The following is a 20289-nucleotide window of genomic DNA, read 5'->3' as shown; positions in this document are numbered from 1 at the left end:
TAATGCTAAACTCAGTAACTTAAATAATAGTGTTCAGGTCAACAAGGAAAATATCAGCTGCTTGTTGGAAAATTGATCTATCTTTCTCATACCGGACCAGACATATCTTATGTTGTCAGTGCAGTCAGTCGGTTTATGCAAGCTCCCTATGAAGAACATATGAGAGCGGTAGAGCGCATCCAGAGATATTTGAAAACCTCTCATGATACTGTACTTTCGTGTGGGGTAATCTTGTTACTTGGAGGAGTGGAAAATAATAAGTTGTTGTCAGAAGCAATATCAAGGCAGAATACAGGGCCATGAGCCTAGGGATATATGAAGGAATTTGGCTGAAAAGGTCTTAACTGATCTCAGTCAAGATAGTGATCATCCAATGAAACTCTATTGTGATAATAAAGTCGTAATAAGCATCGCAAACAACACGGTGCAGCATGACAGAACAAAACATGTGGAAATTAATAGACATTTTATTAAGGAGAGACTTAAAAATGGCAACATTTGTATTCCCTACATTCCTTCCAGTCAACAGATAGCAGATGTTCTTTCAAAAGGGCTTCCCAGACAAAACTTTGACTCTTGTGTTAGCAAGTTGAGCCTCACTGATATCTACGCTCTAACTTGAGGGGGAGTATTGAAACTAGGGTTCGAACCTTATGGGAATTTTTGTCTTTTTACTGTACTCTAGGGTTTCCCACTTTTCTATTTATATGTGTAGCCTATGTGTATCCTGTGTATCAGTTCTATTAAGAAAATTCTATATGGTGGTTTTTCTCCCTATTCTAGGGTTTTTCATGTAAATCTATGTGTGCCCTTTTCTCTTTTCTCTTCTAGTTTTTCATCAGACTTCAATTATGATACTTATGCTAACACTACCTTGAGATTCAATAGTCCAGCGTTCAACTCTAGTTTTAGGAAATTTGCCTTAGGAAGCATTTTTGGTATTCACTATGCACGCAAGCTTTATCTCAAACCTCTTTTACAAAAATTTTCTACAACAATCTCATTCATCAATTTCATAAATGAGAACCTTGTTGCCTTCAAATTTTGGAGGGGGTAAGGTTTAAGCTAAATGCATTCAAAAATTCTGAAAATCTTCTTATCTCAAATATATATATATATATATAATAAACAGCGTTGAGATTGACTCCTACTCGTAGTTGGATGTTCGCATGACACCCGCAGGGACAAGCCAAAACGAAGTGGGAATCATAATCAATGCTAAGTACAACTCCACTGCCTTAAACTGAAAAGAAAATTCTAAAGGCAAGAGTTGAGTTTGAAAATGGTTTTTGCTTGTAGTTGGATGTTCGTATGACACCCGGGGGGGCAAGCCAAAACGAAGTAAGATGCCTGGATCAACGCATAACTACTCAATAATACAAGGAGTAATATGAAAACTTCTTTCTTTTTGTAAAACTTTGAACCATAAGCCCATTTTTTAAAATGAAGAATAAAATTGTCCGAAAATGAGTAAAGGTATTTTGAGACTTAAGTTTGCCACATATAGTTTAAAGAAATACTTCTGTAGGAAATAAAAATAAAACTTCGAGGCGATCAATTTTCCTAGTGAGTCCTAAATATTGGAAACATGTTGAAAGGTCTAATTAATGCATCAATTCAAGTTAAGAATCTAACTAAAGCTCTAAAAATATACTTGAAGATAAGCATTGTTTTAAATTTGGGGGTGTGATAACTCGTAAAAATACAAGTTATTGTAACCTTTTATTTAAAATAATTAAGGAAAATAAGAAAAAATGTGTTAACTTGAGGTGATCACATGTTTACAAAAGATAATATCCTGAAATTTATAAATTTTGACATCTTTTAATGCAAGATTTGGTTAAAAAGAAGCAAACATCTCTTAAAAGATAGAAGCTGCAGCCTTTTTTATCGTAAAGATGAAAGAAAGGCGATACAAAATTGCACACGTAGAAAAACCATGCGATGAAGATTGAAGTACGCGATGAAACCACGAAACAACAGCATGGTTGGCAAATTGTCAAATCACAAAGTAAGTTGGTAGCCGACTTCAACTCAAGCATGCCAAATCTAATGAATCTATGACACGATCAATCGATGCAGCAGGGCATGGACTTAAATGTAAAAGTTTTAGATCATCATTGGAAAGATGCTCAGGATACACATTTCGACACCTATAAATAGCTCGTAACAACTCATGCATGATATAGAGACTTTTACAAGAGATTGCAAAAGCTCTGTCAAAATACCTCCATCTTCAACCTCTTAACTTCACGTTGAATATTCTAAGTGAGAGCTTAGTCTCTTCTTTAGAAAGTGAAAGAGTGTTCACTCTTCATCTCGAGAGCAATCACCAGTAGTAGATAACATTAGAGCCAAAGGAAGCAAGAGATTGCAACCAGCGGCTCGACATCTCTTTTTATCACTTTTACTCTATGAAAAGCGGCTCGACATCTCTTTTTATCACTTTTACTCTTGTTTTTCATTTCATACTTTGTATTAAGAATCACACGTTTGAGAAATCTGTTGTTTTTAATATGAATATGATTACCACACATTTCATCTCACTCATGTTCTTTATATTTTTCATCATGTGCAACTAAATTTTCAATGGGTTGAGAAGATAAACTAACATTTTACAAAAGCATACATACGTAAAAGTTCATCTTGTTATTATCTACATTTAACTTAACGCCTAATTCAATGAGAACTTGATTAGGTAACAAGTAGTCAACTGCTCGAGAGAGTAAGTGACTTAGACTTTATTAAACAAGGAAAAATTAGCTTTAAAGATAAAGTTAGTTCTTTTGTGAAAAATCAACTCAACATGCATTCTAGATATAGAACAAATGTGGCTTTTGACACCGAGAGGTGAATTCCTGGCAAGAAGTTGAAGCATGAATGCGTAGGTATGCTATGCTTAAGGAAATGTTAGCAACTCTTCTTAACCCTACAATGCTTTTTTACCTCACTTCATCACCTACTACTAAATTAGTGATCGCCTAAACAACACATCACATCACACTCACTGCCTCATCATCATCATCCTCGTAGTAATTAGTATACTCAATTAGAACCACATCAACATTGCTTATAATTCACACTTCATTACAAGAGATCATTAAAGCATTCAAACAAGTCACGTTACTAAATCCATGTGTTCGATCCTGGACTTACAGAGAAACCTTTTGTTTGGATTTATATTTGGATTCAAACAAGGAAAGCTTATACTGCATCATTATATTCATTACATACTTCATATAGGAACGCTTAAAGCTAAAGATTAAGAATGCACAAGCAAGCTCACGAACGATAGAGAGAAATAAAACAATACCACACGATCACACATTTACGAACAATGACATTCTAGGTTGAGGCATTCAATTATCGTTCTTTAAATAGAATGGTAAACTTAGGACTATTGCCTAATTCAATATTGATAATAAACACAAATGCGAAGATTGTGTTGAATCAAAATTTACTAGAAAGTTGGATAGTTTCCTAAATGAGCTATCTTAGTTCCCCAAATCTCACACATTTAGTATGATTAATGAGCTTAATTGTCTATATTTGTGGAAACTTCAGCATGGTGAGTTTGGTTAAAGTTGAGAGGGGTGATTGTGTAGCCTGCATGGCTTCCTTATCATTGGCTTCCTTATCATTTTGGAGTATCTTTAGTTAATATTGTTTAGGAGTCCTTGTGACCTAGAAATCCTGCAACGCCTTGGACTAACCTCGTCTAGTTAGAGATAATATTTCCAGACACTCTTTTATTGTTTGGTTTTTTGTTCAGAATTGGATACAAACGCATGATTATTTAGCATATAGTGTTCTGAGTTTCTTTGTCTTATGTGGTTGAGTCTCGAGATCATTTATTGATTGATTGCCTTTCTAGTCAAGCTATTTGGGGGATATGTTCTTGCGGGAAGGAAGTTCTCATATGATCTCTCACTGGGACACTAAGCTTGACTAGATTTTCCATTTTAGTGCGGTCAATCGATTACAAAGCAAGGTTTAGACTCTGGAGTATTGTTATTTATCATCTTTGAGGGGGTTTAGAGAGTGGTCTGGTGTGTCGTTATTTATCATCTTTGAAGGGAACGTTGAAGAAATTGACACAAAAGAAAGAGAGATGATCTCTTTTGAAGAAAGACTTATATTAAGAATGAACAAGGATGAACATTTATGGGGTGTTTAGGGCAAGGAGTTGGTTATTATAGTTGGGTTATTATAGTTTATGTTTGGGGTGTAGATTATTTTAATTTGGATTATAATAGTATGTGTTTGAGATGTAAACTATTTTAGTTTGAGAAGGAAATAATAAATACTGCAATAAAGAATAAAAAAGTGATTAATGTACAATAGTAAATACTGTAGTAAATAGTAAATACTATAGCAAATTGGGGTTTTGAAATAATATTGATTGTAGCTAATTTGGGGTTTTGAAATAGTACTGTAGCAAGAGGTGGTTATTATAGTCTTAAGATAGTCGTCCTCTTAAAGATTACTCTTACTCTCAAGATACTCATTCACTTTTCTTTACTAGCTCTCTAACTTTTCTTTCTTCCTCTCTTTGCTTTCTTTACATATGGGGTCACATCTCCTATTTATAGGCATGAGATCCTTGGAGTCCAAGTAAAGGATCTCTAGGTTCTTCTTGAATTCTACAAGTTTTCTAGATATTGCATGGGTCGTTATCCTTATCTAAAGGAATTCTAGAATTCCTTGGAGCCTAAAGAAAAGACTAGGATATTCCTAGATCTTTTCTTTGATAATATTTACATTCTTCAACATAATTCTAGAAAAGTCTACGGTAGATACTCTGGTAAGCTTCTAGAATAGTTAATATTACTTCTACTTCAATAGAGAACATAGTGTTTGTGTCCATGGAGCTACCTCTTAGGTGGCAGCCAAGTTGAATCGTTTGAGATTTTCATCTGTTGCTTTAAGTGACTTGGGATTTCCATTGAGAGGCTCCAAGTGGGCTCTTCTCTTTAGGACCTTTTTCTTTGAGTTGTGTTAGTTTTTTTTCTTTCACGTGATTCATTGCGGTTGTTCTAGTGTTTGTTTTTATTAACTCTGATAATTGTGTTTTATTTGTGTCAACCTTAGACTATGAGATTTCCTTTTTCATTAATATTGCAACCCGTCCCCTTTGAAAAAGTAATAAAAACTATTTTCAAATAGACTTGACTTTTATATGGAGGCCACACCTTGACGCCCAAGAAAAGGAATTATCAAACCATATGCAGTAGCCAAACTGAATCTGGATATCTGGATTTCTTTTTTGTAATTTCTTACTGGCTCGATCCAATCAAATTGACTCATCTTTGACATTCTTGGGAGGAGTGATCTGAATCAAATTTGATTACATCGAAAGTACTCTAATCATTTATTTTATCATATTATTAGGGAATGGTTCAATTTTTATTTTCTCTACATGTCATTTATAATTAAAATTATTCACATGCCTATGTGAGATTGAATCCAATTCTTTTTAGTATTATAATATTCACGTGTGAAATTTACACCTAAATAATTTTAAGGAAGATTTTCAAAAATAGATAAATAAAAAAATATATTTATATAAATAATAAAATTTAGTGTCTCTATTATTGATAAAAATTTATAGAAGTCTATTATTGATAGAGACCGATAGAAATCTATTAGTGTCTATCAATGATAGAAATTGATAGAAGTCTATCATTTATACTATTAGTAATTGAAACTGACAAAAGTTTATTATTGATAGAGGTCAATAGAAGTCGATTAGTATCTATCGGTGTTTTTTTTTTTCTTTTGCTAGTTTATAAATAGTTTGACATTTTTTCTATTTGTGAAAATTTCTTTTTACCTATAGTGATTTCAATAACAACACTAATGTTAATTTTACCATCTAATTAATAAATTTATTGACACATATCATTTCTATTAAAGTTAGAGGTTGAATCTTTCACTACTTGTTGTACTAAAAAATGAAGAACAAATTTTAGGCTAAATTATATAGAATGTTCTTGAACTTTGCACTTTATGTCAAAAATATCCGTGAACTTTTAAAAGTTTCAAAAATATCTTTAAATTTTCAAAAAAAAAAATCAAAATACCCTTACTATTAGTTTTGGATGGAAACCATTAGTGTTTTGTTTTAAAAATACCGTTATACGTTTTAAAAAAAGAAAAAGGATCAAAAATACCCTTATTGTTTATATATAAACAGAAACCATCAATACCTTGTTATTGTTGCATAAGTACCTATAAACTTCCAAATATTGCATTAGTACTTTTACTTAAAAAATAAATTATAAATAATAAAAAAAAAGTAAATAAAAGTTAAAAATATTATTACCATCGATCTACCATTACCATTAGATTATATGTTAGTAGTTGAGTGTGTTGCCAGCCAAACATGTTCTTTTTGTATTTGACTATTTATAATTTTCGTAAGTTTTAAGGAGAAACTATTTTATTTTTGGAGACTCGTAGGATTTTATGCTTTAACTTGAAATTATAGTTTATATCTTGTTGTGACAAAAGTGGTGTAAGAATTAGACAAATGAGAGCAAAATAAGAGTATCTATAAAAAAAAATGATATCTATATAATTTTTTTTAACTCTTTTTTTTCTTTTTTTTTTACAAAACTAACGGTAGGTTTGGGAGTGATTTTAAAATTGTTAAAATCATTTGTCATATTTGTAATCACTTCGTAATACACTTTTAGTCTATCAAAAATATAAATTATTTAATTTTGCACTTTTAAATGCAATTTTCATATCATCAATATCGGTTTTGATTGATTAAAAACGTGTTTTTAGAGCTATTTTAAAAAAGTAAAATGATTTTAGCTATTTATCACTCTCAACCATGCCCTAAGAGTATTGATGCAACTTCTAAAAGTTAATATTTGAAACGAGTATTGACGGTTTATGTTTATGTGCTAACAGTAAGGGTATTTTTTAAACTCTTTTTGGTTCATGAGTATTTTTTAAATCAAACACTAACGATTTTCATCCAAATTAACGACAATGGTACTTTTAAACTGTTTTCCAAATTTTAAGGATATTGATGAAACTTTTAAAAATTCAAGATTTTTTTTACATAAAGTACACAATTTAGGAATATTTGGTAGATTTAGCCTAAATTTAAAAAAAATATATATATAAAATGGAAAATATAGATATCATTCAAAGCAAAATTTAACACTTCTCTTGGAGACCAAGCAATAAGAAAAAAGATGAATATCTTGATCCCAAAGAAAATGAAATGGAGAACAAGAGAACTTTCTGTGGGGTTCAATGTATTTGACTGTGATATCTTTCTTGGAATTATCAAATAATTGCAAAAAAAAGTTTTTTGTCATTTTTCCTTTTTTTTGTCAGACTTTGATCAGATAAAAATACCTCTATTTTTTTGTAGCCTATTATCCTCATCTTATTTTATTCCCTTATATGAATTAGATTACAAATTATTTTAAACATTTAGGAAAACCATCTTACTACAACAATAATGCAAATGAATGGAGATCCAAATTCGTATATTGATGTAGTACTTAAATTAATTACTAAATGTAAGAGGCAATTGATGTAGACATTAATTAAATTTAACATTATTCAATTTATTGCCATATTAATTCATTATTTGATCAATTAAAATTAAAATAAATAAATACTTTTATATTAAACATCATTAAATTACTTAAATTAATTAGTTTACATTAAGGGTTGTTTTTAAATATAGAAAAATAAACAAAAATATTTACAAAATATGGTAAAAATTTAGAACTATCAATGATAGACGTTGATAGACACTGATAAAAGTCTATCAGTGTCTTTCAGTGTCTATCATTCGAATAAAAGGTTTTAAAACGCAACCAATATAAATTTGACAAAAATTGTTGGAAAAAAACGCAACCAAATATAAGAAATCTATATTGATTCATTATCAAAATTTAAGGTTTTAATTGATACAATTATCAATTTGAAGTACGAAGGTATATAACTTCCAAAATTGAAAAATATGTAAATTTATTTTTGAACAATTATTTTAAATAGTAAAATTGATAAATATATATATATATATATATATATATATTTACAAATATAGCAAAATGTCACTGTCTATCAACAAAAAATCGTGATAGACCGTAATAGACATTTATTGATGACACTGATAGATGTTGATAGACCACAACAGATGTCAATCGCGATCTATTGTAGTCTATCACTAATAGACAATAATATTTTACTATATTGATATATAAGTTAGCTCATTTTTCTTTATTCAAAGATAATCAATAAATATAAGATATATATAGCTAAATTGACTAATAAACATATATTTAATGAATGCTAACGATAATAGATGTACATATTTTTCCATGCTAACACTAACTTTTTTTTGGTTTTTGTAAGGTAGTGCATAATTGTCACGTCAATCATAATATTGAATCTTTGAATTAAATGAAAAGACGTTAGGCACCAATAAAAAGATTTTAGAAAATCAAAAAGAAATATTATTATTCTTATTATTATTATAAAGATTTATAACATTATAAATAGAGCAGAAAATCATGATATTCAAAGCAGTAGACATTGGGCCTTCTTTTTCTTTCCTTATGGCCAACAAATCTAAGACTGTTCCTTTGTACCAAAGAGTTAGAGTTGAAAGCGGCTTGAAAAGATTTATAGACGTTACCATTTTGTTCCTCCTCGTTTCACTGTTGGGTTATCGTCTTCTCTTATTGAACAGCCATGGATTCTGCTGTCTCTATGCCATTGCCTTTCTTTGCGAGCTTTGGTTCACTTTCACTTGGCTTCTTGCTCTCAATCTCTGTTGGACGCCTGTTCATTACCATACTTATCCGCAACGCCTTCTTAAACGGTAACATCTTTCGAGTTCGATAATTCAGAGATCTATTAGATTACACATACTCCGTTTCTTTTTGTTTTATTTGCTAAATTTTAAAAACAAAAACTTCTTTTTTTTAATTTTCAATTTTTAACTTTGTTTTTTAAACCATCAGTAAACAAAAGAAGAAATTTGAAGGTGTAAATAATATTTATAGACTTCATTTTCAAAAGTAAAAATCAAATAATTATCAATCGAGACCTTACTTTTTCATTTTGAAAAAGAAGGATGTGAACACTATTTCGCTTTTGTTTATGAATTTCTTTGTTTTTATTATTTACTTTGATTTCTACTTATGTTTTAAAAAATCAAGCTACGTTTTAAAAACTAAAAATAATAGTTTGAGGTTAAGAATTTACACTTATTTTCTCTTAATTTTTTAATTATAGTTTTCACATTTTCTAATCATATTTTAAAAGAAAATAAGTTCCTGATTTTTTTTTTTTTAAGTTGATTTGATTTTTTGAAAGCAATAGTAAATATAACAAAAACATGAAATGATTATCCTCCAGAGGCCTTAACTTCATAAAACCTTATGTATAATGTTTAGAGAAAATAAATAATTTTTTTAAAAAAAAACTAAAAGCTAAAAATAAAATTGTTACTCTAATTTAGATATTTTTTTAAGAAATTATAAAAGTATTCTGAACCTATGAGATCAAATAAAAAATTAGAAAATTTTAGCATAGTTGAATTGCATCATTTCTTGTGCGTTCATGCTGCCTCTAATAAAAAATTGACATTTGTGTCAATTTTTATTTTTATTTTTAAAAAAGATTAAAAAGATAGTTTTTTGAATAGAAATGAGTATTTCTAAAAAAAAAATTATACCTTTGAATAATTTTGTTTAATGATTATTGAAAAATGCAGAGTGGAGGAGGTTCCTGCGGTGGACGTATTCGTTACCACGGCGGATCCGGTGCTAGAGCCGCCGATAATAACGATAAACACGGTGCTTTCAGTGTTAGCAATGGAATATCCGGCCAATAAACTGGCTTGTTATGTCTCTGACGATGCCTGTTCACCACTCACATTTTATTCCCTTTGTGAAGCTTTTAATTTTGCCAAAATTTGGGTACCATTTTGCAATAAATATAAGGTCCAAGTTCGAGCTCCGTTTAGATATTTCTCTACCCATTTGGCTTCTAATGAGTCAATCCAATTTCAGCATGAGTGGAGGAAAATCAAGGTAAACTATTACATTATTTTATTTATTTAAAGAAAAAAGAATTTGGAAATATTTTCAAATATATGAAAATGAGTTAAGTTATTTATAAATATAGTAAAATATTACCACATCACCAAAGTGATATTTTTTGTCATTTGAAATAATTATTTTTTTTTTAGATTATTTATTTATTTGATAATGTTTGTGTAATATATAAGGATGAGTACGAAGAGCTGCGACAAAAGATTGAGGAAGCCGCCAAAACTATAGCATGTGGTGACCTTAAGGGGGAGTTGGCAGATTTCTCCGACACAAAACCAAATAATCATCCTCCTATAGTCAAGGTAATGTTTGAATGGAACAGATTTTTTTTTTTTTTCTTTTTTCCTTTTTTGGGTTAAATAAAATAATTAATTTTATTATTTTATATAATTTTTAATAAATCAAAAACTTATTCAATATAAAATTGAAATTCATACGTATGTTATACATTAACATCTAAAATGATAAATAATATTACGTACAAACTATAATGAAATTTTTACATATTTACCCATCTAAATATATAAAAACTTAAAATACTATCTACTAATCTTAAATAAATAAATAAAAATATTAAAGTTAAATACTTTATATATAAATAGACATGTTAGGAAATTATAAAATAAATTCAAATTAAAAGAAAATCTTAAAAAGTCAAAACAAAAACTAAGATGGAAAGGGATTTTTTTAAATATTTTGATTCTTTTTCTTTTACGTGTGTGGTGAAGGTGTGATACATAAAAATTTAATTTCACGAAATGCATAAACGTTTTGACAGAAACGAAATCAACAAACAAAGAATGAGAATGAGAAGAAGAAATTGACACAAAATTTATGCAATTCACTACTATTGTTTTAACTATCGTGATATAGTAATTTTTTATTAAAAAAAATCATATAATACAGATGCAGAAGTATCAATTGGATATTGGATTAGGGTGTTTATAAAACTCTCCAAAATTATAGGTCTAGAATAGTAACATATAATAATGTGTATACACCTAAGTACTTTTTTTTTTAATAGGTTGGATATGAATATTGGGATTGTAAATATTTTATGAAAAAATAAATTACCAAAGACACCAAAACAATTATCCTTTTTTTTTTAATTGTCTAGAAACTAAAATAGTCACTTAAAGAATTAAAAGATCAAAAAGGTTTGATTTTAAAAATTTGAGGACCAAACTGAAATAAAGATTTAAACCCAATTAAATTTTTGCTAACCACATCAAATTAGATTGTGTTAACCTTTTTTTAATTTTTTATTAAAAGAATTTGATGTGTCATTAAATTATCATCTTTTAAAATATTTGAACAAACAAACATGGTTATGTTGGAAGATATTGATTATTTTGTTCTAGGCAAGTTGAATAATTTTTTTCATTTATCTAAGTATAATACTTTAATTATAGTTTATATAACTTTCTGGCTTGTCGATAATATATATTAATTTTTAAATTTCGATTAATCCCAGATTATATGGGAGAATAAGGAAGGGCTTAGGGATGGATTGCCTAATTTGATTTATATATCAAGAGAGAAAAAACCCCAAATTCCACGCCGTTACAAAGCTGGTGCCATGAATGTTTTGGTAATAATTTTCAAATTCTTCATATCCTAAATCGTTTCTTTATGATACTATATTTCTATATTCTCAAATAATCTTGTTTTATGTGTAGACAAGAGTGTCCGGAGTAATGACGAATGCTCCTTATATATTGAATCTAGATTGTGACATGTTTGTCAATAGTCCCGATGTTATTTTACAAGCAATGTGTCTCTTCCTAGACCCGATGATCGATAAAGAGTATGCATTTGTTCAATTTCCTCAATGCTTTTACAATGGAGTCAAAGATGATCCCTATGGGAACCAATGGATTGTCATAATGCAGGTGAATCTTTTGTTCTTTATATAAATAAAGTGTTTTTGAAATAATATTTTTGTAGTTTCATATTTAAGATTTCAACTTTCACTAAAAGTTAATTTAGGCATGTTTGGTAACCATTTTGTTTTTAGTTTTTGTTTTTAAAATCAAGCTAAATTTTGAAAACTAGAAAAATAGCTTTTAAAAAATTTTTGTTTTTGGAATTTGGCTAAGAATTCAACCATTCTACTTAAGAAAGATGAAAATCATTTTATATGGATGAAATATACTTAATTTTCAAAAATCATAACCAAGATCCAAATGGTTACCAAATATTTAATTCCTATACTCTTAGTTTTGTAACAATTTAGCTTTTAATGTGATAAAATCTCATATCCAAATAAAGTTTTGATTTTACTTACGTAATGATTTAGTTTTTATAGTTTCTAAACTAATTTGATCTTTAATCATGAATTTATCAATCTAGGTATGTAACAAATTTCATTAAAGCTTAATAATATTTTGCACGATAAGAAATAAATTGTTATAAATTTAAATTACAATAACTAACTTGTTAAAAGTTTGAAAGTTTAAAACTCAATTCTTACAAATTAAAGTTTAGATACTAAATTGTTACATCAAACCAAAAGTACTTTTAAGTAATATTTATCGTTTGTTCCTTTTTTGTGTTCGCAGATTGTGGTTTGTGGAATGGCAGGAGTCCAAGGGCCTATGTATATGGGAACAGGATGTATCCATAGACGAAAAGTCTTGTATGGTCAATCACCAAACGAAGAAGCCAACATTAATGGTAATAAACTTTACTATAATTTAAAATATTTCGTTTGATAACTATTTTGTTTTCTACCTATAATTTCCTTACCTTATTATTACTGTTTAAACATGTTTACAAAAAAATCATGCTAATTTTAAAAACTAGAGAAGAAAATGGTTTTTGAAATTTAGCTTAGAAGTCAAATATGTTTTTAAGGGAGACAACAATTTTACCAACAAAGGGTTGGAAAGAAATATAAATTTGAAAAAAATTAAAAAATATTTGGTTTCTTTTTGTGTTTAACACAATTCATTTTATTATTTTATTATTATTATTATTTTTGCAGAGAAATGTTATGAAGAAAAGTTATATAAAACATTTGGAAATTCAAAAGATTTTGTAAAATCAGCGATTCGTAGTTTAAGAAGCTTTGAAGATGATTCGAATTGCCTATCCAACTTAATCAAATCAACAAATGAAGTTGCTACTGCTGGTTATGAACACAATTCTGGTTGGGGATCCAAGGTTTGCTTTCAAATAATACTTGTTTTTATTGCTTGAGTTTTTACTATAACCATATTTAAATGATGGATTATACGACCTATGTACAAAAAGGTGGGAAATACAATCACCATTTATCGAGATAGGATCCTATGTACAAAAAGGTGGGAAATACAATCACCATTTATCGAGATAGGATGACGTTTAAAATTGTTAAAATCATCTTTGTCATTTTAAAAATCATCCATAAATATATCTTTAATCATTCAAAATCAATTTAATGTTTAATTTTATACCTTTAAATGCAATTTTCATACATGTGTTTGAATTGAGTTGAGAGTGATTTTAAAATAAAATCATTTTTGTCATGTATAAAATCATTCAAAATATGACTTTATTCATTCAAGTGATTTTGCACTTCTAAATGCAATTTGAACCAAGCCTATTTTTGATTCATTAAAAATGTGTTTCAAAGTGGATTTGACAATGACAAATGTGATTTTAACCATTTTAAAAATTATTCTCAAATATACATTTGGGGTTTTTGTACAGATAACCCATTTTTTAGCCATTAACGCGAAATGACTCAATCCTAAAAAAACAATGAAAACTAACACTTTGGTGATGTCACAACCACTATCGCATTAGGATGTCCCTGCCCATCATGAAACAAATGGAAGTCTAACACGATATTCATTTCAATCAGATTTTTAAAAAAATAACAGTCAACAAAACCGTGGTTAAAAATCAAAATTACATTAAGACTCTAACTATTCATGATAGACATCCCCTAACACGATAGTGCATTTCAAGTGGTGGTAAAGTGCTCGATGATATAAGCATAAAGTTAGTTTTCATTTATTTTCTAAGGTTGAGTCGTTTTGCATTCACGCAACTAGTATTGAGTCATTCATACAAAAATATCTACCTTTATTTTATCCTAGCTCTAATTTTTGTGAGCTACCTCATAGGATGCTACACAACATCTAGTTGAAAAAAAGCAAGGAAAGGGACAAGGACTTTCAAATTTGTTTCCTAAATTTTAAGAATTTAAAAGGAAAATATTTGCATCACGAATCTGTAAATCTAAGTATTGCTCAATGAAAAAATTCTAGTACTATAATAGTAAAAAGAATTTTCCATGCTATTCTCACTCATGGCTTGTAATGATAGTAGCAATTAATAATAATGTAGAGTTCACGAAATAAACTACTATATATCATATAAATGACATGTATAATTATGAATAAAAGTAGTAGTTACTATGGTAGTACTAAAATCTTTTAGTTGTTGAATTGGTTAAAATATTCTCCACTACAATCCTTATACCTAGTTAGTTAACTCAAAATTACCGATGGGTCCTTTAGGTGGGTTGGCAATATGGATCTTTAGTGGAGGATGTGTTGACTGGGATGGAGATCCACAAAAGGGGATGGAAATCTGCATACATTACACCAACTCCACCAGCATTCCTAGGATGTGCTCCTTCAGGAGGCCCAATTCCATTAAACCATCACAAGAGAGCAATAACAGGACTACTTGAAATTCTAATCAGCAAAAGATCCCCTATTGTCACTGCTCTCTCTGATAAGCTCCAATTTAGGCAACGTCTCGTGTATCTGTGGGCATATCTGACTAGCATTCGTGCTATTCCAGAGATATGTTACGCTACACTCCCAGCATTCTGTCTAATTTCCAACTCTCATTTTTTGCCCAAGGCAAGTATAGAATACAATCCCTACCTACACATCATCTAAATAACCAGAGATATTCAACTTGTTAAACAGCTATGGATTTCTAAATGCAGGTACAAGAACCAGTAATATGCATACCTCTTCTCCTTTTTGTTATTAACAAGCTACGAGGGTTGTTAGACTACTTCAAAACGGGCCAATCTGTAAGAGCTTGGTGGAATAACCTGAGAATGGAGAAGATTCAGACAATGTCTACTTCCTTGCTTGGAATGCTGGCCATCATTCTCAAGATTTTTGGACTATCAGAAACTGTGTTTGAAATAACAAAAAAGGAGTCATCTTCATCTAGTGATGACTCAGAGAGTGGTGATGGAGATTTGGGTCGGCTCACATTTGATGAGTCCCCATTCTTTGTGCCAGTCACAACCATTTTGATGATTCAACTGGCAGCACTTTCGATCGGCTTCTTGCAAACGCAGCCAAGCATTCAAGAGTTTGGGGTGGCGGAGGTGATGTGCAGTGTGTGGTTGATTTTGTGCTTCTGGCCATTTTTGAAGGGGATGTTTGCAAAGGGGCCCTATGGGCTTCCATGGCCAACCTTATTCAAATCCAGTGCTTTAGCATTCTTGTTTGTGTACTTGTGTCAAGAGACAACAAAGTGAAATAAATAACATTTGGTCAGTTACTTAGATTTTGTCGAGGGGTTGATGCTTTCGATCATCTTTGTCAAGGGGTTGATTGAAAATGGAAAATAATAAACTCCCCTATATACTATTTGAAAAGTCACCTGGGTGACCCTAGGGCTTGTCTACTTGTGTCACAGTTTTAGCTTGGTCAGTGAATAATAGTCAAATTTTTTGTGCAATGGTATGTCAGTTTGAAAAGAGTATGTCATATATGTGAATGGGTAGTATGTTAGTTATGTTGCAATGGATTTCAACGGCATATGGCTATTTTATAAAATCAAAGAATGCATTCCGTAATAACTAAACTAACACTAAGCTGCCACAGATTTAAAAGAAAGAGGGAAAGAAAAATGCAAGAAAAGCTCAGTGGCACAGTGCTTCTTCAGAAGAACTAAAGATGCCTCACTTTGGGGGGATTGAAAGATTGCTTTCGAGCATAAAAGATAGATCGTGCATCTTCTCCATCATCATCTGTACATCATCTGTACTTGAACTAGGACCTGATGCAGACTGATGCTCCAGAGCTTTGGAATTTTCTCCAGTTTCTCCGCTCTCTTCACTCATCCTACAATATGAAAAATGTAAATGCTAGGGAACAAGTTGTCCCATAGTTTCCATATAGCATAAGCATAACATATAAATGAAGCTTGAAGGGAGTGAAGCATTTGCATGAAGAACAAAGTGATGATTAATGGAGAGTCTAAAAGTAAAACAGCCTTGAAGACCAATCAATATTAGTGAGCATCAAAGGAAGAACGAAAACAGGGAACCTCCTAGCCATGGGTTTCAACTGTACCAATGTTGTATTTTTACAATCTAACAGATCGCTTTACAAAAATATTTGATTAGTTTGTACATACCTGCTTAAATCAGAAGCATCCGACCAGGTTGCTTTTCCTATGGATGTACCATTTGGATTGGGAAATGCTTCTGCAAATGAATTTGGCTGAGAAGAGTTTCTAAAATCACTATTGGTTGTGCTGAAGAAATCTACTTCTGATATCTCATCAACCTTTGATACAACGTCATTCACAATATCTTTCCTAGAATTATCAGAGGGGCCTAGCACACCAGTTGAGCTGGTAAAATCATCCCAAGCATCAGCTGAATGATCTTTAAAATCACTTTTATCATCAGGTTTCTTTTGGCTCCCTCCTTGCCGCTGATCAACTTGAAACCAATCAACACTTGCTGATGAAGAATAATTAGCAGTTTCTGCAGCTCTACCATCAATTACAATTCCAGTTTGCTCAACCTGATCTGGCATGCGAATTGTTTCATGATTAGAACTACTCCATAAATCTTGTTGTTGAAACCAGTCATTGGTCACTGATGAAGAAGGATTTTTAGTATCTTTTGTTTCTCCACTTCTGGACTTGTTTTGGTCCCCAAACGTTGTTTCCAAAGAGGAAGATATATTGACCACAGAAACAGCAAAAGGATCAACTGATTTGGAATTATCATGAAGAGTTGCAGAACTAGCAATCTGAAAGCTTGCCTCCCAACCAGAAAAGGAATCACCACTCTCATGTTTAGTGGTCCTTGTAGCCGTCTCGGACGATGGAACATTATCAAACAAACTAAGATCAACATTATCCTCAACAGTTTGTTTATTCAGTGGTGGTGGCTCATTAGATGCTTTTGAGGTAGTGTCTTTCTTTTCCTCGGAGAAGTAGTAGTCAAGATCAACTTCAGCCAAATTCAAGTTACTTTTGCTTGGAGCCGGAGTCTCGTCTGAGATCCCCTTCTTTTCAGATTCAGGCCATCTAATCTCTAAATCTAAAAGATCCGTCAGGGGAAATTGCTCAGGTGATTTTCCCCGGTTAGATTCCTTCAAATTGATTGGTTCCACCATCTCCTGCCAAAGATTTCGAAATACATTTCAAAGGATCTGCCCAAAGGAATCCCAGGCATGTAACAACATCAATCAATTATCTAATCCTATTGAACCAAATGCAGAAAATACTTTTGGGCTCTCAATTTCCACAAAGAGTATGAATCCAATATGCTAAATTTCGAACACTATCCGTTTCAGATATATTCTTGAATTCACAGACAAGCTCCCCGAATGCCACAACCATGAACAATATAATTAAGATAGCAAGACCCAGTTTGAAATTCTAAGAGATTTTATCTGGAACTAGAAACAAAATTTCCATCAACCCTTTAGACTAGAATCAGCAACATAATTTTCGCAACAATCTGCCTAAGTGAAACAAGCAAGTAGCTCATTCAAAACACAAGCACCTACGTTAGAACAACAAGCGAAACTGATGTTTAACTTTTCCCTATACCTACACGAATCTTAGCGAAGAAAAAAATCCCAAGATTCCTATCAAAATAAAAGAACCTACCGATCCATCCAAGTCCAAGGATTCGAGAAGCCAACGACAAGCAATGGTATTCTTGAAATTGATGGGGTCCGGAGGGACGTCCGTGTTCTGTTCCCTGCCGCAGAAAACGCACATAAACGACTTCAAGTCTCTAAGCAATCTTCCATTGCAGTGTTTGCAGCGAAGATAAGGCGGCGAGGGATCAAGCTCTGCAATTGTTTCATGGAGCGATGGTAGATTTGGAAGTGAAGGATCGTGAGGGTCGTAGGAGGAGATTTTGGCACCATTTCGAAGAGAGATCTGAAGTTGTTTGATCAGATCGTGAGGGATTTCATACGCCATTGATTGAGTTTAAAGGTGTTTCGTAGTTTCTCCAGGTTGTGTGAGCGACAGAGTTCTCCTTCTCTTCCTTCTGTGTGGATTTCGAATATGAAAATCGATTTTCTCCCACACGGGGAAGATGGCTTTTCCGGTACAGGGAAATTTTCCCAAACGCTGCGTTTCATGGAAGCTATAACCCGCCGTTTCAAGTAGCGACTTTTCTCCTTATGGGTCCTTTTTTCTATCTTAGCCTAGGTACAAATATTTTCTGAAGAAATTGTTTGACAATATTTATAAATATAATAAAATTTCAGTGACAGAAATGCGATAAACATTAAGATGAAAACCGTTCAATTTAATGGTCGAATCGAATCGAATCGAATCGAAAATTTTAAAATATTTAATTTTTATATGTGAAATTGAACTTAACCGATTTATTAGTTCAAACTGAACCAAACCACATGGTTCGGCTCGGCTTTAAATTCGACTTCAATATTCTTTTAAAATATATTTTTTTAATTAAAAAAAATAAGATTCGATTTGATTCAATTTCGTTCTTTAAATTAAAAATGTTTTGATTTTAAATTCGATTTATTCCTTTTTTTTAATATATAAATAGATAAATAAATATATTAGTTGAAAATCATTCCGTTCAGTTTCAAATTCAATTTTCGTAATTGAAATCGAACCGAACTAAATTAATTCGGTTTCAAAATCTTTTCAAACCGAACCGAAATGCATTTTTCAGTTTCACTAAGTTTTTCGATTTAGTTTGGTTCTGTTTTTAGAAACAGTTTGATTTTTACCATTTGAATAACTATCCCTAATAGACACAAATAGTCTTTTGCAGATAAACTATGATATTTTGCTATTATTTGTAAATATTTTTGACAATTTTGTCATTTAAAATAATTTTTCTAATAATTATATATGAAAAATAATTTTAAGTTTAGCTTATATATCGTAATTATTCTTGTCAACATGAACATAGTTTAATTAACATATACTTATATTATCAATTTTAAAGTTTGAGTTTTAATCCGTTATATATATTCTCTTTAATAGATTTTCAAAAATTTTATCATTAAAAAAGCTTTTTAAATAATTATATCCTTAAAAATAGACATATTACTTTATCAAATGATATACATATTACATAATTCTAATTTTAATATGTTTTCATGCTAACTTGAATATAGTTAAATGACCAACACATGTACATTTCCAAATTTATTAAGGTTCATACTATTTACAAATTTTCTCTAATTCTGTCAATATAAATTTGTGAGTCAACCCAAATGTATGTTAAATTAAAATTAACATTTTTTTTAAAACAATAAAATATAATTAGAACAAGTTGATCTAAAAATAAGTGTTATATAATGTGTTAATAAGTTAAGTTATGTTTAGAAGGTTGTCCATATTAGAATAATTCGCTTTCAAATTTACAACCAAATCCGTATGTGTATCTTATGTGTATATGTAACAAGTGAGTTCTTACTAAAATGAGTATAACTCAATGGCAAACGTATATGTTGGCTAAGAAGTCTGTAGTTTGAATCTTTCTAGCTACTTAAAAAGAAGTAAACAAGTGAAAATTTTTCGATAATCTACCGACTTCAACAATGTTCACTATTAGGGGCCGTTTAGTTGGTGGGAATGGGAATGAATCCCATGTGTTTGGTTCGTAGGTTTTTGTTCATTTGCCTTGGAAAAGATAATTCCTAGGTTTTTTTTCTACACAAAAGAAGGAATTGAATGCCCATTGAAAAGTGTGGGTTTTCTTTTCTTCTTCCCCCTCCTATCACGAAATTTCTTCCTTCCAGCCGTGAATATCTAGACGATCGTTGGGAAAAATATAAACGATATGACAAGCGTCTACACGATAGAGGTAAGCGTATAAACAATGGGGTAGGAGACTGCACGATTAGGTTAAGCATGTAGACGACAAAAAGATGAAGGCTAAACGATCGTTGGAAAAAGGCTAGGCGATCATTGTCAAATATCTAGATGATCGTTG

At 30.8% G+C, this 20289-nt stretch overlaps 2 protein-coding genes across 2 annotated transcripts; one reads left to right on the top strand and one right to left on the bottom strand.

Annotated features, from left to right (window-relative positions):
- Nucleotides 1-8488: 8488 nt before the first annotated feature.
- Nucleotides 8489-15794, top strand: LOC120089317 (cellulose synthase-like protein H1). Its single transcript, XM_039046751.2, has 9 exons — nt 8489-8857; nt 9755-10073; nt 10271-10396; nt 11569-11685; nt 11774-11986; nt 12656-12770; nt 13081-13259; nt 14603-14953; nt 15043-15794. Exons 1-9 carry the CDS (start codon nt 8547-8549, stop codon nt 15589-15591), a joined length of 2280 nt encoding a protein of 759 aa, XP_038902679.2. The 5' UTR covers nt 8489-8546; the 3' UTR covers nt 15592-15794.
- Nucleotides 15795-15863: 69 nt separating this feature from the next.
- On the bottom strand, nt 15864-18498 carry LOC120089318 (uncharacterized). The gene is made up of 3 exons (XM_039046752.2): nt 17970-18498; nt 16476-17473; nt 15864-16180 (listed from the first exon to the last, which is right to left on the bottom strand). Exons 1-3 carry the CDS (start codon nt 18288-18290, stop codon nt 16018-16020), a joined length of 1482 nt encoding a protein of 493 aa, XP_038902680.1. The 5' UTR covers nt 18291-18498; the 3' UTR covers nt 15864-16017.
- Between the last annotated feature and the right edge of the window lie 1791 nt (nt 18499-20289).

Source organism: Benincasa hispida, chromosome 10, assembly GCF_027475165.1.
Source record: "Benincasa hispida cultivar pf3 chromosome 10, pf3_genome.v1.1, whole genome shotgun sequence".
NCBI lineage: Eukaryota > Viridiplantae > Streptophyta > Magnoliopsida > Cucurbitales > Cucurbitaceae > Benincasa > Benincasa hispida.
The sequence above is the reverse complement of the archived record's forward strand: the minus strand, read 5'-3'. Positions and strand labels throughout refer to the sequence as shown.

Excerpts from the sequence above, each read along its gene's own strand:
- LOC120089317 (XM_039046751.2), top strand. The coding sequence starts at position 8,547 with ATGATATTCAAAGCAGTAGACATTGGGCCTTCTTTTTCTTTCCTTATG. Across the intron at positions 8,858-9,754 it reads CCGCAACGCCTTCTTAAACG|AGTGGAGGAGGTTCCTGCGG; the intron begins GTAACATCTTTC and ends TGAAAAATGCAG. Across the intron at positions 11,686-11,773 it reads CTGGTGCCATGAATGTTTTG|ACAAGAGTGTCCGGAGTAAT; the intron begins GTAATAATTTTC and ends TTTTATGTGTAG.
- LOC120089318 (XM_039046752.2), bottom strand. The coding sequence starts at position 18,290 with ATGGCGTATGAAATCCCTCACGATCTGATCAAACAACTTCAGATCTCT. Across the intron at positions 17,474-17,969 it reads CCTTGGACTTGGATGGATCG|GAGATGGTGGAACCAATCAA; the intron begins GTAGGTTCTTTT and ends AATCTTTGGCAG. Across the intron at positions 16,181-16,475 it reads GATGCTTCTGATTTAAGCAG|GATGAGTGAAGAGAGCGGAG; the intron begins GTATGTACAAAC and ends TTCATATTGTAG.